The 23,840-nt window shown below is 39.9% G+C and overlaps 1 protein-coding gene across 4 annotated transcripts in view; it reads right to left on the reverse strand.

Annotated features, from left to right (window-relative positions):
• Positions 1-23,840, reverse strand: part of SMURF2 (SMAD specific E3 ubiquitin protein ligase 2) — a 98,655-nt gene that overhangs the window by 2,159 nt on the left and 72,656 nt on the right. For 3 of the 4 annotated variants that reach the window (XM_080923524.1, XM_080923526.1, XM_080923527.1), the window contains 9 exons: positions 21,878-22,073; positions 19,240-19,343; positions 14,517-14,631; positions 11,599-11,777; positions 8,781-8,918; positions 8,235-8,355; positions 4,577-4,778; positions 3,182-3,257; positions 288-2,939 (listed from right to left, as the gene is read on the reverse strand). In XM_080923524.1, coding sequence (XP_080779650.1) covers positions 2,840-2,939; positions 3,182-3,257; positions 4,577-4,778; positions 8,235-8,355; positions 8,781-8,918; positions 11,599-11,777; positions 14,517-14,631; positions 19,240-19,343; positions 21,878-22,073 — 1,231 coding nt within the window. In that variant the 3' untranslated portion in view covers positions 288-2,839. Of the gene's footprint in view, positions 1-287; positions 2,940-3,181; positions 3,258-4,576; positions 4,779-8,234; positions 8,356-8,780; positions 8,919-11,598; positions 11,778-14,516; positions 14,632-19,239; positions 19,344-21,877; positions 22,074-23,840 lie in introns of those variants that run through there. The other variant, XM_080923525.1, reaches the window with a different exon arrangement.

Genomic DNA, 23,840 nt, shown 5'->3' on the forward strand with positions numbered 1-23,840 from the left:
AAAGGCTAGGCCATCTACCAACCACAGCGCTGCCCTCCAGAACCCAGACACACCTGGTTGTAGAGAAGTGTCTTTCTCTCAGAAGTCCCACCACCTCACAATCCTCCCCCACAACCACTGGAAACTCCTGCTCTAGCCTCTAAGCCCTGGAGAAAAGCAGTCCTCTTTTCTACTCAAGGCTATCACGTGTGAAAATCCAATCGTGTTTTTCAAAACAAGTAAAAACTCAATATTCTTAAAAACTTGGCTGCTGTTACAGTGCAAACAGCATTCATTTTATTGCTCAACTTCGGCATGGGCACATACATACATACATAGTTAATTTTTAAAAACCATTTATACAGATGTTATTGATAAAGCTCATGTAACAAATGAGTGAAATTACAAAGAATATCAAGGCTAAAACATTCTGTAATAAATACAATGGAAATGATAAAACTTTGCTTTTAAAGTCAGTTTAGAGAAAGGAAGAATATTACATAAAGTGAACTAATTACATCTAGAATAAGCAACTCAGCATTTGGTACAATCATCATCCTAGTGTGAGAATATTAACCACCACACGTGGCCCTGACAGTAAGCTGCAGCTGAAGGGCAAGGCGCTGTGCTGCTGACCCTGCAGGCACTGGAAGTGTCTAACACCCATCAGTGCCGTCTGTCCAATGCATTGCAAGTTCAGAGCAGATTTAGTGTTGTCAAAGAAAGCAAATTACAGTGGATTTTGGAGAAGAGACACCTGTGCTCTGGCCTGTAAATGTGGGGGTGGGGTGGGGAACACTGTAAATACAGAGCAACCAACTGCAAACTAAATGCACAGGATACATAGCACTACTTTAAAACTGTGTGCCAGGAAATAGTGGCCTCTTACTGCACATGAGCACAAAGTAACCATTGGTCAGAATTTAGCTTTTCTGATGGAACAGAGTGACTGGAGGAAGGATATGTGGGGACAGGTAAATATTCACATTAAACACAAGGCAAGTCAAGGTTCTGTGACACTGGAGATTTTTGTTTGCTTAGCACCTATTTGGAAGTAATCAGGTAATGTAATTTTGAAATTGGAATCCAAGTCATGTTTTAGGATGTCATGTGCTATTGTAGACTTACATAGGGCAATTTCCTTTAAAGCTCTGTCAAGTCACTGTAATAAAGTTAAAAGGCACTCAAAAGGCGGTGGGATTTGCCTGCGTTACACTGCATGGAAAACCACTGAAAGCAGCATCTCACTATTGCTGCATCCCTGTCAGTTATGGTCCTCGCCCCTCTGAGACATGGTCTCAAGCAGCCTCAAACCCACTGTGTAGGTGAGGCTGGCCTTAACATGCTGATCCTTCAGCCTCTGCCTCCACAGTGTCAGCCCCAGGCTCAGTTATACTTTTTGTCAAGTGTTCCTCGAGACCTTGTGCCAAGCTCAGCAAAATTTGCTATTCTTATTTCACATCAGTGTTTAAAAATAATAGTGCATTGTTCTGATGGTTGAATTTTAAAATCCAATGTGATTTTTTTAATGGTTGCAACCTTTCACCCCAGAATTTTTGTTACCTTCTAGATCACAGGTGAGCTACACACCTTGAAAGCTTAACCTCAACACTTGAAGTCAGCAGTGTGGCAGCCTGGCCTCCACTCCCTTACTTCTAATGGATTCTTCAGCTTCAGAGTAAATTGTATGACTGACTTAAGAGTCACTCTTACTTGAGGCAAGATCTGCTATGTAACTCAGGCTGGCCTCAAACTTGAACTGCCCCCCCACACCCCACCCTAGCTTCCTAGGAATGGGGGACCACACTGACTTCACTCATGTATGACATTCCTGGTCTACCATGCCCACTACCATCTCCAGTTCATCCAATGAGGTAAAAGCAGGGCTCTTTTAAGCTTGCTAAATGATCTTTAGAGCACAAATTTTCCTTTTAGAAACTTAATTAAAATATAAGTTAGATGTACTTATTAGAGACTTTGGTTTATAGAAATAGCATATAAAAGACAAGCTGACCCAGCAAATAATGAAAATCCCACCCCATCACATACTGAGAAGCTATAAAAATGCAGTATTTCAATTTAAGATGAAAGTAAATCCAAAATACCTGATCTTCTTGATTCAAGAACATGAGGTTCTGTTTTTTTCTTTTTTTTTCTTTTTAAGTCTTCTTAAAAACAGGGAGGGTAGCAAATAAACTCAGTTTAAATGGTTGCGTTAGGAATTTCCACGAAAGTCACACTTGAGAAATATAAAACCCCACTTAAGCTACAGTGACCCACATAATGCAAAATATAACACTCTGCTATAGAAAAACACAACTAAACATGTAAATGGCTTAATTTCATAAAGGTAATGATCCCTTCAGCCGATTGTTTACAAAGGTGGAACAATCCAAAATAACTTTACTTTCTTACAAAGAGCAAGTATAGGAGCTGTTCAAAAATCATGTGTTCAATCAAAATGAAATGTGACTTGTACCGACTGCTGGAGTTGTCTTGCTGTGCGAGAGAGACACGAGTCTGAGAAGCGATTTGGATAGATAACCTTGTATAAAAATAGTAGTAGTCTTTTAAGTATAGAATACTGCCTAACTCTGGAGATGCAGGGGTCAGCATTCTTTAGGTTCAAGGTATTAATTTTTAAATAGCAGCTGAGTGTGTCCTCATGGCAAAGCATAAAGACCTTTATTTTTCCTTGAAAAGGAATTTCAACATTGTCCCTTCCCCTCAGTGTCCTATAATCTAAGGAGCAGGGGAGGAGGCTGTCCTGTATCCATATCCAGCGTTCTCTGAAGCGCTGAAGGAGGCTGCCGGCCAGAGGATAAATAAGCGCTGTCTGTGAGTCCTTGGCGCCCGCCCATCATTCCACAGCAAAGCCACAGGTCTCCTCAATAGCTGTCAGCAGCTTCTCATAGAGCTTCTCATAGCTTTCATAGGGGGGAATGTCTATTCGATTGAAGCTGTGAACAACAAATCAGACTTGATCATTTGCTCACAACACGTGCAGCAAGCGAGCATTACACGGTCTGTCTCACACAGAAAGTTAGACACTGGTGATCCTCTACAGCAGAGATCACCACCTTGAGATTGCCTACTGATTTTTGAATAACTTTAGTTTGTAAGTCACTTAAAGGAAGCACTCATTTCTTTTAAACTAAAACCTACTTACAATGACAGAGGAAAAGCTACAAAAATAACTCACCAAGTGTGGGCTTTTGGCAAGTTGTTCGTGCAGGCATCAATCTGGTGTATGGTAAAGAGCCGTGGGCCTGCAGCACCTGCCAGTGAAGGAATGTGGGTCAGATCACAGCAGGTACACATCCATTTCCAAAGCCTCAGAATAAGTTGGAACATAATCCACAGGAACTGAGGAACACCTTGTATCCACACACACTGACTTGAGGGCTTCTAAGAAAAGTGGCCTGATTTTGATATTGTAAGTGATGTGTGGAGTAAGGTGTGTAACGTCAGCATCACTGTCTGAGAAAGGCTTAACTGGGAACTCATTTGATTTGCTTTTCCCCTCGTTTCTCTCTGTAGCCTTGGCTGTCTTGGGACTCTCTCCATAGACCAGACTGGCTTCTGCCTTCCAAGTGCCAAGATTAAAAAGCCTGTGCCACCACTGCCTGCCTCACCTTTTTTCTTTTTCGTTTTAAATTTTAAAATAGGATCTTGCTGTGTAGTTCAAGATAGATCAACTGAAGATCCTCCTGCCTCAGTTTCCAGAGGACTATGATTACAAGCACGTTATTATGCTTAAAATGCACATTTGAATGATATTTAAGAAGATGACAACCTAATGCAAATTTAGGCTTATGACTTAAACTGAGCTTAGCAAAGATTAACAGTCTACAGGATATACTTTCAGTTAGCACACATGCCCCAAACAAGCCCAGAAGAGAAGACACCACCACACTCCCCAAATACGGAAGGGGACACAACTTTAGGTAGCTTTACCCAGGCTTTCTGAGCGCTGTGGGCAACTGCAGATGAATTCTGTACTAGTCTCACTTTGCGGATTCTCCCTCCTCACCAGCAGCTTTGAACACAAAGAGCTAAAGGTGAAGGAGGCAATGGCCACCGAATGATGCATCACAGCAATGTTACCAACTCAGCCAAAACTCAAACAGCTTATTCCATAGAAAAACAACTATAAAGAATTGAAGATGGTTGTAAGTCAATGGTCTGAAGTCATGTGATAAAAAAAGTGCTCTGACCAAATGGTTGGCTTTCAAAATTCACACTGCCTCCCTCTGTTAAAAGAAGGTGGGTAAAGGTTCATGAGATATGAACATGGAGGTGGATGACCTTCCCTACAAAATCAAAAGCAAGGTGAGCAGAAAGTGCAAAACAGAGTACCAGCTCATAGCTCCTACCTACACCCACTGCAGTCAGCGAAAAGCCTGTTAGAAAAGCCTCTCCAGGAGCTGTGAAAGGAGTCACATGTAAGCTGGTCAAAGAAGATCTTTATAAGCACAGGGCTTATAAAATAGCACTATACCCCAAACACTGTAATCCACTCCATCCCATCCCATCCTACCCTACCCCTCCATGAGTGTATGCCAGGTACCTGTGTGCCTATCCCATGACACCTCACCTTGTAGTGCTTTGAAGCCCTGCAGAGGCACTCGAGAGGACCCTGTCACAAACTGGAGTAACCGTGCACGTCTCTCTTCATCGAAAAACTCCACAGCTTTCCAGAACCACTTGACGACGTTGCTGTCTGGGGTACAGTGTTTTAACCGGGTGTTGACCTTCCAGTCGCTCACATCAATTTTGCCAAGTCCACAAATAATGAGCTGTTGAAAAATTTGCAGAGTGGTCAGCCAGTGGACATCAAAGCTGGGCCTCCCAAGTCTTCTTAGCTTTGCAGTGAGCATTCCCACAAGTGGTACACAGCTGAATTATCTGGAAAGCTTTGCAAAAAAAGACCCAACAGACCTATGCTGCAGAGAGTCTGTGTCTGCTGGCAGTCAGGTCTGAATCTTTACCAGGCTGGCCTCAAACTCAGAGACCTGCCTTCCTCTGTCTCCCAAGTACCGGCATTAAAGGCAAAGGTCTGTATCTTTAACCCTCCAAAAGCATCTACTCACTGTAGATCCTGGGCACAGTGTCTGACAAGCACTGTAATAGACCCTGACAGGATCAAAGATTTCTAAAAATTCTACTTTCAAGACAGCATTCTAAAATTTTAAAACATTAGACAGAAATCAAGACTCAGTAAACACAAGCTGGGTGTTAACACCCCATGCCTATAATCCCAGCACTTCAGAGGCTGAGGCAGGAGGATCAACTTGAGTTTGAGGCTAGTCTGAGCTACGACTCTGTCTCAAAAAGAGGATGAGAAGAAATAATACTACAGGTTTATCTGTGCCTTTGTAGGGCCTGCGTTGATTTAAATTAGTTCTATCACTGTGAGCTTTGCAGTCCGAGGCAATTCAATTTCATCATCAGCCTGCAGTGTTCTTGGTTTTAATACCACAGTCACCACTACCTAATTTTACCCGTGAAAATGACCCAGAGTGTACAGCAAGAAACGTGGGGTATGTAATATAATTCACTTATCAACTTTGAAATTACATTAAAATGTAAATACTCAAAGGCCAGGCATGGTGGCACACACTTTTAAGGCTAGCATTCAGGAGGCAGAGGCAGATCTGTTGAGTTGAAGGCTAACCTGGTCTACACAAAGTAAGTTCCAGAACAGCCAATGCTACATAAAGAAACCTTTGTCTTGAAAAATAAAATAAAAAAAAAAAAATGCATGAATTCTGCTGTATAGTATTCCAGTTGACATCCTGATAAAATCAATGCATAAGGACTATACCAAAGTCACTCTGATACTAGTAATACATCTCTACAGAGTCCAATACTAACCTATATATGTATGTATATATAGTGTATATATATATATATAACATGTTTGCTTTATTCATTTAATTGTGTGCATGTATGTATGTACACATGAACACATGCCACAGTATACAGGCAGAATTCAGAGGACAACACTCAGGAGTCATTTTTCTCCTACCATCTAGGGCCTGAGAATTGAACTCAGGTCATCAGATTTGTTGACATGTGCCCTCACCTGTTAAATCATCTTGACAGACCCCCAAATCAAGTGTTTATCAGTGAATTATGACAGTGTGTAACTCTAGATTTCACATACTTAATTTGAAAATGAAGAATAACATTAAAATTACCTGTTTTCTAAAGATTTAATTATTTCAATAGTGATAAAACTACACTGTAAATCTTTCCCCAACCAAATAAAATTTACCTCCCAAAAAGGTGGTTTGAATATGTTTGACACATAGGGAGTGGTACTGTTAGAAGTGGCCGTGTTGAAGAAAGCGTGTTATTGTGGGGCTGGGCTTCCACCTAGAGTGGAAGGATCAGTCTGCTCCTGGCTTCCTTTGGGTGAAGATGTAGAACTCTCAGCAACTCCAGCACCATGCCTGCCTGGACCATGTTTCCCACCTTGATGATAATGGACATGTAAGCCATCCCCAATTAAATGTCCTTTATAAGAGTTGCCTTGGCCATGATGTCTTTTATGGCAATGAGAACCCTAACTAAGACAGTGTGTCTCGGAATTAATGAATTCAGATCACCAAAGGTGCCTTCTAAATCCCATCTGTCAGAAACTCTTGATTCACAACACAAGCAGAGAAGGTCACATCTCAGATCCACTCCACTCTAGCCACTTAACACTGTGTTCCTCCTCCTGACTTGCCTTTGGCCATTTCATTATTCAGTCACATAAGGAATGGGGGATAGCCCTGAGACTGTAAGCATCTATTAAAGAGACCAGCAAGCCTGGAGAGATGGGTGGCTCAGTGGTTAAGAGCACTTGCTGCTCTTCCAAGGGAACTGAGTTTACCATGTAACTCCAGGTCCAGGGATCTAAAATCTCTGGCCTCCCTGGGTACCTGTACTCACCTGCACACATATCCACATGCAGACACAGGCAATTATACATAATTTAAAATAATAAAAACAGATTAAAAAAAAGACAAGCAAGAAAAAGCCAGTAATACTAATAAAGAAAATAATTTAGAAATGATCTATATTCTTCAAATACTTGTTATTTCCTAACCACTGGATACATTGGTAGAATAAAACTTTTTTTATGTACTTACCTTTCTTGAGACAAGGACTTGCTATGTAGCTCAGGCTGGCCTTAAATTTTCAATCTTTGTGTCTCAGCCCAAGTGCTGTATTGCAGTCATGCTCCACCACACCTAACAAACCTCACAACTCCTTTCCTAGTAGTTCAGTTTTAAGTTGGATGTGTTTACTGTGCACTCTAAGGGTCAGGTTCATACAGAAGGGAGTGTTAACTGTTCAATACAGAGCTGATTACTGTTCTTATATGGGTGTTTGCAAAAGCCCAGGAATGATTAAACACACAATTTATCTCGTTTCATTTCTTCTAAATGCATTTTAGCAAAGATGAGCAACTAGTTGAGCTAAGCATTTTATTCAAATAAATTTGGTATGTTAGAGACAAAGTAATATATTTAAATAAGCCGGTTAAGTCAAGAAATGGGCCCATACTGTAGGATGGCTCAGTGGGTAAAAATACTTGCCAAGCAAGTATGGCAACCTGAATTCAACTTTCAGAACCCACATCCGTAAAGAGAGTTGACATCATAAAGCTGTCCCCTCTGACCTCTACATGTGCACCATGGGAAGAAATTTAATTGGGAAGAATGTCTGTGTGACTTGAGAGGTAGCTTAGATGGTGGAGTGCATAAATCCCTGGGCTTAATCCTAGTACTCAGAGGGGAGCAGAAAACCAGAAGTTAAAGGTCATCCTCATCTAACAGTCCCAGACTAGTCAAAAAGAAAGAAAAGGATATATAGATTAAGAGTATCCATATGGGGCTGGGGAGGTGGCTCGGCTTGCTGTACTTTCAGAAAAGTCAAGTTTGATTCCTAGTATACATGGCAGGCAGCTAACACTCACCTGTAACTACAGCTCCAAGGGATCTGACCTCTCTGGTCTCTGAGGGCACCTGTGGCAATGTGCATGACCCCCTGTACACATACACAGACACGCATGCACTCATATACTCATAAATAAGAGATTGCTTACCCACAGAAACTCCAAAGCCCAAAATATTTCCTGTAAGAATTCTCAGAGGACTGAGTCATGAAAATCTGAAAGCATTAGAAAGCACCACTTCCCTCTACAGACAGAAGAGCTGCCAGACTTGTTCTACCACAGATCAGAATAGTAACACACTGACCTCCAGCTCCTTCTCATCAAATGTCTTCAGCAGATGCTGTGGAATGACTTCATTAAATCCCTTCTGCAGTGCCAGGAACTGAGCTTCAATGCCTCGGAGAAATCTCCAGTTTACGTAAAGTCTGCAAAAATTGGTCAGGGGCGTCATGTGACCGCATGAATTCAGATTTGGAAATTGCTATAAATATCGACTTTGGCTACTTTACATTTTAAAGTGTCTATCATCAGAAATATAGTCTAAGAGAGCTGAGATACAGGTAAGCTGGAAAGTCCTGCTCATAGGCACAAGGCCCTGGGTTCAATTTCTGGCCTGAAAGAAAAAGGACACTAAAAAAGGTAAAACAACAGTCTAATGACTAAAAAAGGTTTCAAATGGGGCAAATGGACTCAGTACACCATGCCTGTTCTTCTCTGTCCAACTTCCAATCCCGGGAGTTATGAAAAAAAATCCCACAGAGGTTTGTCCCAGCAGTAAGTAACACTTCCTAAACACTTAAATGTTTTCATGATATCCTGGAGCTTTTTATTTTTATTTTTAAGCATTTACCTGACATATTCCTTTTTATTTTCTTCAGTAACTGGGATACTTTTGCCATTTGGTTTGAGTTCATGCTGAATAATTTCACCATATGCATTATGTTCAACACAGAAGGTGTGGTCCAGAACACCTGTGATATCGTTTTCACTAGGTAAGAAACAAAAAAGACACATGAACAGGGGAGCCTACTTCACATCTCCTGCAGTGTGTGCACAGGGGAGGCGTTCGGCCAGGACAGTGCTGCAGTGGAGCAGTTACAGGACCAAACTCCTCCACCTGTGCTCATGCTATCCTGCCATCTTTTCCTGCACAGAAAATCAAAGAGATTTCTCCTTATAGATACAGACAGCATTTTAATTCCTGAGCAACAAGAATGCATTTTGTCAAAGAGAGACTCTTTTTGGTATCCAGATGAAAGGTTCTTCTGATCATGAGCACCCCCAAGAGAACTAGCATTTGAATGCCTTCAGTGAGAAAGTGATCGGTGACTTCCAGGAAACTCAGCACCTTCCCAGGCAGAATCAGCTAGCAGTTTTTACCTTGAAAAGTATGGATCCAATAAGCACTGCCTTCATTAAAATGAAATAATAGGACAGGCCAGATGTGGGAAGAGCACTGGTTGCTCTTCCAGAGCACCTGAGTTTATTTCACACTCAGTGTGGAAAGTGCTCACTGCATGACTACAGCCTGAGCTCAGTCCTGAAACCTACCTGCAGCAACTCCACTGCCGTGTACTAGCATTTACAATTTACTGTTCTACCATGAACTAGCATTTACAATTTACTGTTCTGTCCCATGCTGGCTGAGACAGAATCCACCTTAGTCTTAGGATACTATTACATATAATGCTTTAGTTTAAAACAGTGCACAGGTTAAGCACTCTTAGCCTGGAAATCTGAAATTCAAAATAAAACACGTTAGGAATTACCATCAGGGTATGTATGTAAATTGTGTATGAAATAAATTGTGTTTAAACTTGGGTCCCACCCTCCAAATATCAAGGATAAGCAAACATTCTAAAACCAGTAAGGGGATCAAAATTAGAAATACTTCTAGTCCCAAGGACTTCAGATAAGGATGATGAGTCTCTACTACATTAACTTTCCTATTCAAAGTAATAACATGAGACTCCCAGAAAGGCCTAGATCAGGTCTCAAAGCCTGTGTACCAGACAAGCCTGGTAAGTGTTTCACCAAAGAAGCTTCTTTTTGCAGCAAATGGAAATTATTATAGAGATCTACACTAGTCATAATGCAGACCATGGGTTGCCCAACCCAACTTGATAACCTACAGTGTAACCCCTACACACAAGGCCCAGGAAGATGTCAGAAGAGATCAGAAAGATCCCAAGAGCCAGAGACCAGAAGACCTGTCATGATACAGTGTCTCATGACAGAACAATTCCACAATATAGTTTCATAAACAAGACCTGTATAATGACAACACCAGTTGTGATTTCAACAAGGATGGGGACTATCTCAAGGCTCTCCATCTAGACAGAGAGCTACAGTCCATGACTGCTGAGAGGAGAACTGGTTTTCTCCAGGGATGAGGAATCCTATCTAATCGAAAGTAATCCATCCTACACAGATACATACTAGTAATATATACGTGTGTGTGTGCACGCACACTCGCACGCGCACACACACACACACACACGTAACTGAAGTTTGAGGGGATGTAACGCCCTATTTTGGCACCCTCAGATACTGCACACACATGGCACACATATATGTATGCAGACATAACACTCACACACATTAAATATTTTTAAAACCTTTTAAAGTAATATCATGGGCTGGAGATATATCTCAGTAGTAAAATCCTTAGCACACTCGTCTCCTTTTCAGGAATTTTAAATGTGCAGAGAACAGTAGACTGGATGTGGGGTAGAGGGAATCTGGCATGGTTTTATCATAAGCCACACTTAACATTTTCTGTGCATATTTCAAATTAAAAAAATAAGCGCATTAGTTTTTAAATGTATCTTGTTTTATTATTTGCTTTTTAAGAAAGTATTATTTTATCTTTGCATGTATGGGGGTTTTGTCTACATGTATGTGTTAGCACCATGTGTGTGTCTACTGCCTGAGATCAGAAAAAGAAAACAGATGCCCTGAAAGTAAAGTTACAGACAACTGTGAGCCACTACACGAATGCTGAGAATTGAACCCAGGTCCTCTGGAAGAGCAGTCATGCTCTAGCCACTGAGCCATCTCTCCAGGTTTCATTTTTCAGTGTGCTGTGGAGGCTGTCTTTGACGCCATGATTCTCCTAGACCTCCCAAGAGCAGGTTTTATAGGGATGGACTATCAGATATAGCTTGTATTTTAAAGATTTACTTTCATTATTAATTGTACATAAGTGTCTATGTATGGGTACAAGTGTCCAAAAAGACCAGGTTAGATGCCCTGGAACTAGAGCTCAGGAAGTTGTGAGCTATCTGACACGGGTGCTGAGAATCAAACTCAAGTCAGTACATACTCTTAACTGCTGAGCCACCTCAGCAGTCTTTGTTTTGATATTTAAAAAAAAAAAAAAAGCGTGTGTGTGTGTGTGTGTGTGTGTGTGTGTGTGCGTGTGCCTGTGTGACTATGTAGAGTGTGTGTTGTGTGTGCCGGTGACTGTGAAGGCTAAAGGAAAAATGAGATCCCCTGGAACTCCATGATTTGCCTGATGAAGAGTCCTGGGAACAGAACTGGGTCTTCTACAGGGCAATAAGGACTGTTAGCTACTGAGCCATCTCTCCAGCTCCTAGCTTGTGTCTTTTTAAAAGCTCAGATGCTAACTATAACGACGATAAACAGATATAAGACACAATACGTACAGTATCCACACCAAACTATTATGAAGATCTGGATCAACTAGTTCCATGTCATCCAAAGTAATTGACTTCCCAAGCAACTGTTTATAAAAAGGTAATGTGAAGCCACCATCAATGTAATGTCCATGGAATACGGCCATTCCCATTATTCTCCCAACAAAGTGGAAATACGATAAATGTTCCTGAAATTAAAAAAAAAAAAAAAAAGACATAAAAACTCATGTTAGAAACTCTTCAATAAATTGTTTTAATAAAAAGAAAATATTTAAGCACCATTTTTTTTCTTCATCTCCCTCCCTCCCTTCTGGTTTTGTTTGTTTCTGAGACAGGCTTTACTTGCAGCCCAGTCACTTTCCCCACTGCTGGGATTACAGGGATGAGCCATCATGCCCACATCTCTCTCAGGGCAAAGGCCCTTTAGGAAATGATCCTTGACAAACCTTTGCAAAGCTACTTGCACATCTGGTTTTCTGAATGCATTATCAAATAAAGCTGTTAATCATTTAATTGCTTCCTTGACCAGCCAGAGACTGAAGTTCAGAACACCATGAATTTAAGACATGGATTTGGTATCACACTTGGATTAGTCCACTGACTACTGTTTATACAAAAATTAATTAGTCCCTGTGGGACTAGTCCACATTTGAACACACAAGGAATTAAGACAGTATCTAGAGAGAATACTCGTGAGGAGAACAGCAAGGTGATGAAGCCCAGGGACTGGGTCTACTCCTGGAAGCACCCAGCAAAGGTCAGATGACAGGCAGATGGACAGTAATGAGCTGCTCCAGCAGCAGCTACCTTAACAAATAACTTTGTAGTGCACCTTGGTCACCACAGGTAGATACAAATCTTCTTTTACCATATCGCTTGGTTGGTTAGATATCTGTAGTTTTAATTCTTTTGCTTTTCCATTTAATAAGTAATCTTTAATTTCAAAACTTGTTTTATCTTTAAAATATCTATTTTAAGAAATACATGCTTACTTTAAAATATTTAGATAAAACTAATACAAGTAAAGAGGACATTAAATATTACCCATCATCAAACACCCAGACAAAATGATTATCTATGGTGTAGATCTTAATGTTTTCTCTTATAAATATCTACCACACCTGTATCACATTATTATATAACTTTTCATTTAACATCACTTAACATATAATAAACACACATCTGGATCACACATCATCTTCATCTCATAGTATGGCCTTATATGAAAACAGAACAGCGATAATTAGAAAGTAACAAAATAGTAGTAACTACTACTATTTGGACAGAAAGCTAGTGCTAGGGATCAAACCTAGGGTCTCACAGATACTAGTCAATAACACAACCACTTAGCAACAGCCCCAACCTTAACTTTTAAGTATTTAATAATGTATTATAGAATTATATGTTTTATATGCAGGGTCTCGTAATTCTCACAATGCCTTTCTCCCCTCCCCCCCCCCCTTACAACTTTATTTTTTTAAAAAAAAGAGAGGTACCTGTACAGATTTTTAAAAGCATTTTGGCATAAAGCTATATAAATAAATTTTGTCAGTACTTGATTCTTTTAAAGGTTTGATAGTATGCATTGAAATCTTACTAGTTACCATAAGCATAAAGTACGTGTAAAACAAAACGTTAACATGGAAATAGTCAAAGTTTTCTTGGTGTGCATAGATTGAACATAATGATTTTTAAATATCAAAAATTTCCACAAGGCTATCTCCTTAGCTCTTGAGTTATTAATGATTTAAGGTCTAGGTGTACCCCACTCTGAGTGGGTGCTATACACTTGTTGCTTTTCTTTTTCTTTTTTTTTTCTCTAAGAAGGACTGAGGCTTCCACTTTTTGGTCTTTCTTTTTTTGAGCTTCATATGATCTGTTGTTTCTTGGGTATTCAGAGCTTTCTGGGGCTAGTATCCAATTATCAGTGACTTCATATTATGTCTGTTCTTTTGTGACTGAGTTACCTCGCTCAGGATGATATTCTCTATCCTAGGAATTTCATAAAGTCATTGTAGTAGCTGAGTAGTAATCCATTGTGTAAATATACCACAATTTTTGTATCCATTCATCTACCGAAGGACATCTGGGTTCTTTCTAGCTTCTGGCTATTATAAATAAAGCTGCTATGAACATTGTGGTACAAGTGTCCTTATTGTATGTTGGAGCATCTTTGGGGTATATGCCCAGAAGTGGAATAACTGTGTCTTCAGGTAGGACTATGCCTAATTTTCTGAGGAACCACCAGACTGATTTCCAGAGTGGTTCAAAACCCCTTTCTAAGGTGCAAATTCTTCCTATTAATTTTTAACAGTAAAATAATTGAGGTTTAAGGCAACAAGCTATACCACAGTCACAAAGATAGTAACTTATATAATACAAATATGATACTACATCTTTTTTGTTTTCAAAAACAGGGTCTTATACCACAATCCAAGCTGCCCTATAACTTGTTAAGAGCCAGGTTGGCCTAGAACTTCTGTGATCTGCTGCCTTAGCCTAGAAAGCCCTGGGATCAGGTGTAAGCCTGCACACCCAGAGACTCCATGTCTAATTTCATAATCTGTGTTGGTTTCTTTTCTTTTTTACTTTGAAACAGGTCTCACTGTGCAGTCCAGTCTAGTCTCAGCTTCCAAGCACACACTACTAGATCCAGATCAAGAACAACTATTTACACCATTTTATGTCATAATTTAATCAATCCTCTGCATGGACAACTGTGCTGTGTACAGTGGGGATAATCAACAGCAGATAGCCTGGTGTCCCAATGCTGCACACCGCTATAGTTATTTACTGCTGGGACAACTTTCAAGAGGAATTGCTGACTCAGAGGGTATGGCCAGGATAAGCCAAGTGACTCCCTTGTGAGAATCACACTGACAATGCAGATGACAGCACATTCACACTACTGTGACCATAGCTCGTACCGGATTAACTGCAGAATCAGGATTGATCTGTAACGTGTAGATATCATCTCTAGAATATTGGAAGAGACCATAGTAAGGATTCAACATCTCATGTGACAGGAGATACAACCATTCCCTAGAAAACAAGATAAAGTAATTTGTTAATTAAGGTATGCCATTAGTCACACTAATAAATGACTTTTTTAGTTTTTAAATTTTATTATTATTATTATTATTATTATTATTATTATTATTATTATTATTATTATTATTATTATTATTATTATGGGTAGGCACGATGTGTCTCAATCTGCTGCATCATGGAACACATATGGAAGTGGGAGGACAACTTCATGGAGTTGATTTTCTCCTTTCAGTTACGTGGTTTGAGGACTTAACTCTGACTGCATGGCCAACACTTTAACCTGCTGGTCTTTACCTAGGCTGGACTCAAACTCAGAGATCCACCTGCTTCTGTCCCTCAAGTGCTGGGAAGGCGAGCTGCATTATGTCCAGTCTCCACAGTTCTTTTCAGTTAGAAGAAAATACACTACTGTGGTTCTATAGAAGTCACAACAGAAAATGAGTGTTTAAAGAGCAAATACTTCTTATTACATAGTTATTCTTCATAATTTGGACAACTTTATTATACTTTTGCATCAGTGAGTATAAAGATACTGCTGCTTAGAAGTTCAGGTGCTCATGAGATGCTGTAGCCCTCTAGTCTGATCACTTTAAATGTTATATAAGATTTATAACCCATAATAAATCATCTACTGTCTATCAGGACAGATTCATACTAGAGTCATAATGTTACATAAAACACTAGGAAGGCAGATCCTGGGGAAAAGGGATAACATTTGAAATATAAATACAGAGATTAATCAATAAAAATGGTAATAAAAAAGAAAGAAATGTAAATTAAAAAATAAATAAAAAAGGAAGGCAGATCCCTGTGAGTTCAAGGCCAGCCTGGTCTACCTATCAAATTCTAAGAAGGTCAGGATATAGAGAGAGATCTTGTCTCAAAGACACATAACACAACATGAGTTTATTTTTTCTTTTTTGGGCAGTGGGTACTCTGTGGTACTGTTTCAGTAAGAAGTCAATCATCATCTCGTTTCCTGTATAATGTCTGATGCACACCCAGATCCCAAAGCTATGGGTGCAAGTAGACACTGGCATTCTTTGGGCATGCCCCACACAACTTCTCTTCCTCACTGTCATACTGGAGATAGAACACAGAGCTCTCTGAACATGCTAGGCATGTGCTCTACCACTGAGCTATACCCCAGTCCCCTTCTGTTTCTTTAGGATAAGTCTTGTTTGCCTAAGCTGGTCTTGATTTACTCTGTAGTCTAGGCAAGTCTTGACTTTGTGGTTCTCCTACTTTGGCTTCTCAAGCAGTGTCAGGATGCCACTAAAGCCTGTTCTAAACCTAACCCCTTTTTCTAACCTTTCTTGTCAATGCTTTTGTTTGTTTGATTAGTTTGGTTTGTTTGAGACAGGGTTTCTCTGTACAATACTGGCTGTTCTGGAACTCACTCTGTAGACCAGGCTGGCCTCAAACTTAAGAGACCCACCTGCTTCTGCCTCCCACCATACCCGGTCTACATCGATGCTTTTAAAACCTCAATATAAACAGCACTACTGCCAACTTATCAAGTTCTTCGTATTTTTCAATAAAAGATGACTTGTCATTTTGGTGACAATGAAAGAATTATTCTAGGACTTAATACTGTTAACAACAAATTTAAAGAAAATGTCTCGCAATTCAATGATATGACAAAGGTGGATCAAATTACTATTATGTGGTAGTGAAAATGGACTGAAGAGCAAAACTAGAATATGCGTCTCCACACATAGCTCTACTACACAGCACAGACCTGGTGAATGTGCTGTGCTGTGTGCTGTGAACTGTGCTGTGGGATGTGTACTATGTGCTGTGTTGTGTACTGTTTTGTGCTGTGTACTGTGTGGTGTGCTGTATGCTCTTTTCCCCAAGTGTTTATATTATACCTATTTAAACTGACCATTTTAGATCTACTACAAACTAAAGGTCAGACAGCACAGTTCACTCATTCATTTTCACATGCCATTTGTCCTGCCTACACCTATAGTGATGAGGTAATTTCAAAGAGACAACTCACCTGCTGTGTATAATAGCTGTCACTAGGAGATAAATGTTTTCCTGACATTCAAATTCTATTTCTGAGTAAATAAAACCATAGGAACTAGAAAAGATTGTATAGAATGAGGTGACCCAAACCCAGAAAGACAAGCACTGCATGTTCTGTCATTCCTAGCTGCAAATCTTCAGATATAAATATTTAACCTGGAGTAATTGCAGAAACTGGGAAAGGAAAAAGGGCCACGAGGGGTGGGGGAGGGTTTGAGAGTGAGGCAAGATACAGGTGACATGAAAAGGAAAATTCAGTGGGATGTAATTGGAAAGGAAGGTGGAATAAATAACACCAAAGATTCTTGATACAACTTCAAGAAATCATATTTTATATTTACCTAAAATTAAATGTAATAATATAAGCACAGGAGTAGGCAGATAAAGTTATGTCCTTGGGCTGACAATGTTTCTCAGAAAAGCCATTCGAGTACCTTATCAAAACTCTAATACCAGGCACTCAAACGTCTCTTGTAGTTGTTGGTCAGTGTACTCTAAGTGAATTCCAAAATAATAGAAGCTATTGTTGTTGCCTTTGGTTGCCTCTCAAGAGGTTGAAGGTAAGCCCCCTATAGCTACAGCTGAAGACACTGTACTCCTAAGACAAAGGATTCAGAAGATCTAACCCAAAAGTGGTTGTCTTACAGTCTTGCTTTCATGTTCCCATAAAGTACTATGCAAGGTCAAGGAAGGGAAGCAATCAATGGTCACAATCCAGCTGTGACACCATGAACTATAACAATGACCAGCAGAGCCAGATATGCATAAGATGCACTAGTGGCATGCCTGTCTTAGTGATAACTAACAGCTGCTTAATTAAACACCAGGACCACTCAACAGGAGGAAAATCATGCGTGGTACTAAACGCCTAGCCAACTACCAGAGGCTAAAGAAGTCACAAATCTTAGAAGAGTGCCTATTACCACCATTCTGCTAGATCCGCATAATTCCTAATTTTATTCTAAAATCTACCTTTTTATCCAGAGATATGTGTAACTCTCTCATCCTTCTTCAAAGAAACTTTTCTTTACAGAAATGGAGACTTACAGAAAACCACAAGTGGTCATAATGCAGAGATAAAAGGATCATAGGGAACCCAACCCCAACGGACAGATACATTTACAATACAACTTCTACGCCTAAGGTCCAAGGCAGATTTCAGAAGAGGTGTCAGGAAGACTGCAAGAGGAAGAGGACCAGAAGACAGGGGAGCTACACCCACGATACTACAACAGGGCTGCCTAAATAAAACCTGAATGACAGTATCAAAAGACATAGGAGGAAATCTCAGGGAAGTCTAACCCCACACAAAGTACTAAAGGTGACTAATGAAGGCCGAGATGGAGAACTGGCTTCTCTAGGGATGAGCCTAACTGGTTATCTGATACAAACTCGTCAGGCCTGAAATCATATACACCCAAGCCACACTAAACAGTGTCACTGTGTTGGACTTATATAGTTATACATTTTTATAAATATGTATTACAATAATAAAAAGAGGGTATTAATTTGAGGGGACATGAAAAGGGCTAGAGAGAAGAAAGGAGGAGAAAAGGAATGTAATTATATTTTAAATTATAAGTTTTAATAAAGAAATAACTTAAACAGACACAAACATTGAAATTCTATAAAAACACAAAGAATAGTTATGAAAGAACTACAGACTAAAGGAAGTGTAGAAAACGCACACTTTTAGGTAAAGCCTGGTAAACCCAAGTGTCATTAACAATTACAAGACTTGGTAAAAACACAGTTTACTTAGGTTGGGTTTAGAACAGGAGACCCAGAACTATGTAACAGCTCTTACAATAGTTCTGTCCAGGGCTGTGGTTCTCCTACATTTATGTAAAGTAAATATCACAACTGAAAAAATTCTAACAGCATACACGCCACCAAAAATAATTTGGATTCAATGTATGATGAAGAACAGAGCAGAAACTGCACACAATACCTTCTCTATTAAAATAGTCTTAAGGACCATTGTGAAACATGCGTATGAGTAAGCAAACAGAATACATCCTTGTTTAGCGAGGAAAGCAGCATTCAATTTAAACCTGACAGTGTGAGGCAGAGAAAATAAGATATGTTGAAGATGGAAAAATGCAGGCCAGTCAGTCCTGCAAGGCTTCCATGATTCTGAGTATTAACTACACTTCTGCTATTTTCATCTCGTGAATAAATCCACTGGGATTGTAACTGTATTGCAAACAGTGGGGAGTTTTATACTTCAACATTCTTAACAGTTACAAGTTATAGGCATATCTTAATTTGGTCTAGTACAAAGATGCATATGAGGGCTAAACAGATTACTTGGTAGTTAAGAGCACTGTCTGCCCTTGCAGAGGACCTGGGCTGTGCTCCCAGCTTCCACAGAGCGGTTCACAACAGTCTGTTACTCAAGTTCCAAAGAATCCAATTTTCTTTTTCTGGCCTCCTTGGGCACTACATGCACATGATACACATTCAGACACACAGGCAAAATATTCACACAGATTAACTAGAAATAAATAAGTAACAAATGATTGATTAAATGAATGAATAATAAATAGATATCCATGTATTTACCTGGCAACCCCTCCATAGTCAAGGCCTTCTTCTCCACGAAATTTTATCATTAACCGCTTCCACAGATCTTTTGGTCTCATTTTCATGACCTGTCGATATGATTCCTGAAAAATAATTTCAATATGCTATCATCAAGGTACTTTAGCCTCAAATTTAAGATTTTTCAACTCTTCTAATTCACAAAACTAATCTAAGTCAGAGGTACCAGTAGAAACTAAAAGTAAAATAAGCATGGTTCTAAAAGAACATAAGTAAAATCATATATTAACCACATATTTATATTGGGGACAGGGTCAAGAGACTCTCACAAAACCCAGACTGGCCTGGAATTCCCGATGTAGACAATATTGGCCTCTGGGTGGCCTGGACTTTGCTATGTAGACTAAGCTGCCCTTGATCTTGCAGCGACCCACCTGTTTCTGAGTGCTGCCATTCTATAGTTAGATGTGGTGTCACATGCCTTTATCTTTTTAAAATGGGTTTACTTCATTTTCTTTTTCTTGTATAAAAATCCCTTTAAGGTAGCCAACAGCTGAATCCTGGCTCTTCTGTACAAAGACCCTAGTATGAATATTATAAGATAATCAGATAGTTTCTGATAGGAAGACTTGGTGAGCAAGTTTGTTTCTCGAGGTCTGGGGTAGCTGTAGATCTTGGAGATGTCATCAAAGTCAGACCAGGATGGCCACGGTCAATACTGGTCATCAATAACAACTTCTTGGACTCAGGTGCTTAGATAATACCAGTGACTCTGAGCCCATGGTCTGTTAACTTGCTTGGGACAGTATGGGATTTGATTATCTCTCTCCCTTGGTAGGTTCTGTGTACCAAGACAGTGGAGTTTATCTAAGATGATGAGTGCTTAAATGCTGGTGGCTATCTTACTGGTGTATCTAGCACTAAAATCAGTGTGACCACTGTAGTTTCCAATGGCCAACAAATGCCTTGAATCTGTCCACTAGCCAGTGTAAAATTATTTCTAAAACTGCCTTATTAATCTTTAAAACCTTAATCATACAGAACACCCCCAAGAATTTATTTTTAGAGGGTGATGGTCAGGGAGGAAGAATCTCCGGCTACAGAACTGATTTTTTTTTTTGTTTTAAAGAAATATTTATTTTATGCATATGAGTACACTGTAGCTGTCTTCAGACACACCAGAAGAGGGAATAGGATCCCATTACAGATGGTTGTGAGCCACCATGTGGGTGCTGGGAATTGAACTCAGGACCTCTGGAAGAGCAGTCAGTGCTCTTAACTGCCTCTCCAGCTTCCCTCATCTCCCCCACCCCCGCCTAATCCCTTATTAAAGATTTATTTTTATCTTTACTCAGGTGCATGTGTTGGTGTCCACTGAGGCCATTGTACCCTTTGGATCTTGAGATACAGGTGGGTGTGAGCCATCTGACATAAATGCTGTAACTGAACTCAAGTCCTCTGGAAGAACACGTATTTGTAACAGTTGAGCTGTTTCTCCAGCTCCCAATCTTTATGTTCTTGACCACAAAGCCCGGAATGGTGACAGGATCGACTACTGGCTCAAGCCTTACTTTCCTGCACGAGCTCCAAGACTGCAGCCGTGACCATGACCATAATCCTGGCCCGAGTGCACTTGCCTCCCAAGACCAGGAACTTGGGACCTCTGGACCTTTCCAGTGCACAAGCATCACCTACTATTATTTAGTGTTTTCAGTTGGGAAGAAGCTTTTTTATCATTTTGAAATGTAAATGACAGATCATCAGGAGGCAGATCTCTGTGAGTTTCAGATCAGCCTGGTCTACAGAGTGAATTTCAGGACAGCTAGGGACCTCTGGACCTTTCCAGTGCACAAGCATCACCTACTATTATTTAGTGTTTTCAGTTGGGAAGAAGCTTTTTTATCATTTTGAAATGTAAATGACAGATCATCAGGAGGCAGATCTCTGTGAGTTTCAGATCAGCCTGGTCTACAGAGTGAATTTCAGGACAGCTAGGGCTACACAGGGAAACCTGAGACTGAAACACACGTACCCACACACACACGGGGGGGGGGGGGGGGAGGGGAGAGAGAGAGAGAGAGAGAGAGAGAGAGAGAGAGAGAGAGAGAGAGAGAGAAAGAGAAAATTAATGAGAATACTTTTACTCTAATCAGATGAGTTCCAAAAGTGTATTCTTAGATATTCTTAGAGTAGAACGGGCTTGAGAGACAGACAGCTCAGCAGTTAAAAGCACTGCCTGATCTTCCAGAGGTCCTGAGTTCGATTTCCAGCAACAACATGGTGGCTCACAACCTTCTGTAATGGGATCTGATGCCCTCTTCTGTATATACAGAGCACTCATACATTTAAATATATATGTGTGTGTGTATGTGTGTGCGTGCGCATATATGTGTATATATATGTATATATGTGTATACACACACACACATAAATAAATAAATAAAATAATAAAAAAGAGTGACAATATATGCCTTTAATTTCAGTCTTTAAGGAGGGAGTGAGAGGAAGATGTTTGAGAACAGTCTGGTCAATATAGACAGTTCCAGGCTAGCCAGAGCTACACAGTGAGACTGTCTCAAAACAAAAAAAAAAAAAAAAAAAAAGAACAAATTACTAAATTTAATTTTATTCTAATTGAAATTAAGGTTTATATATTTACCTCAAAAATTTCTTCCCTAGACACCTCAATGCGGCAGTGGCCAGCTTGAGGCTGCTGTTGGGAAAGTTCTTGCCGCAAGATTTTTAGTTTTTGAACCAAGTCTCGCTTGTACCTTGGCACTGTCAGACACTCAGTGTCATCGGGACACAATGACACCACTTGCTGTTGCTGTTGATCTTTCAACTGGTTCTGACGACTGGAAATAAACAGAAATGTTATCAAACTACTTTACAACATAAGAGATTGCAATTCTACATTTAAATCGGCATCAGTCTCTAAAAGAAACCTATCAATGTCTAAGCCTTATGAGGCAGATCATCAGCCTGACACACTGGTTACTGAGGCTCTATTCATAAAGCCTTGTGCAGATGCTAAGAACTGATCAGATACCATTTCCTCCACATCATCCATCACCTAAAGCTCGGCAGGTGCCAAGCACCCTGTCATCTAGAGTCTGTTTTTCTGAAGAACCAAACAGAAGCTTAAACTGGCAGCTCAGTGGAGACCTTGAAGCAGCCTGTCTCCTCAGCTATGCTAGGGCATGTAAGGGGCGGTTATATAAGCAATGATGTCAGCACTAGTCAGGACACAGTGGGGATGCCAATCTGCTGCCTGTAAGGCCTCTGACAATGTCCAGAGTCCTTATCAAGTAAATAATTTTCTTAAAATAAGTAAGCCTGACAAACAGAAAAGATTCAAGTTGTAATCTTTGTTCATGGTTACTTTGAAAAGTTTCCTTTAATTACAAGGTAGAATTTCTGTCATAGCATTAAAAACAATAGGCATAGTGTTAAACAGTGAAAACAGGAAGAGGAAGGTGGAAAAAGACCCTCCATAGTCAGGCTGAGTTCAAAGCCCAGCTGCAGCACCTTTTATACACCTCTGGAAAAGCTGTAAAACTACCTGAGGCTTCATTTTCCTCACTGATAAAAAAACAGAGGACTGAATGTATAAAGTATGCTTTTCAAGCGGGATTTTTTTTTCTTTTTTCTTTTAAGATGTATTTATTTTATGTATATAAGTAGCTGTCTTCAGGAACACCAGAAGAAAGCATCAGATCCCATTACAGTGGTTGCTGGGAATTTAACTCAGAATCTCTGGAAGAGCAGTTAGTGCTCTAAACCACTGAGCTATTTCTCCATCCCCTATTTCTTTCCCCAAAAAGCTATTTCTTTTTCAAACAGGGGGTTTGGGCGAAGGATATGTGTCCTTGGCTAGGTGATTTACTGAGTCCTAATGACAATATTTTGCAATAGTTTAATAATATTGTATCCTGACATTTATAGTTTATATGGTGAGGCTTTAAACACAGAACAATTTAACTGCATAACATCAAAAACATCCCTTTACAGGGAATAACTACAGAATCTCAGGAGAAACTCTGAAGGAGAGCACTGAGGGAGGTTCAGGTACCCACAATACAACTGCAGGCTGCCCTCAATGTGTACACTACACACAAGCCTACTGCAGACTTCTAACAGACAACTTCTCCCTTTCCAACTCTTTTAGTTTAAAGACTGCACTCTAGAGTTTAACTTGCCTACTCTATTTTCCTGTCTTAATTGCCCTCCACATGGTTTGTATAGCACTCTACATTCCCCCATCGCTTCCTAAAATGTTGAAACAGGAAAAAAAAAAACTTAGATTCAAAGTAATCTATCTACAAATGCTTGTTAAATTTATACATAATCCATACATAATAGCTCCCCAAAACTAAAAATAATAGTTAAACTAACTTCAAGACTTTACTATTCGGATAACAGTCAAAGCATTTACTCCAAGAACTTTTTTTTTTTTTTTTTGCCACAGAGACACCCACCCTTCTTCTCTCCCTGACTATATGGGGTTTAAAAAAATTATACAAAGGAATTAAAAACCACATTATAAGCCAGGCATGGTACCCCATATTAGAAGCCAGGTCATCCTCTGCTACATAGTAAGTTTAAGACCACAGTGGGCTCCT

The sequence above is a fragment of the Micromys minutus genome (assembly GCF_963924665.1).
Source record: "Micromys minutus genome assembly, chromosome: 10".
NCBI lineage: Eukaryota > Metazoa > Chordata > Mammalia > Rodentia > Muridae > Micromys > Micromys minutus.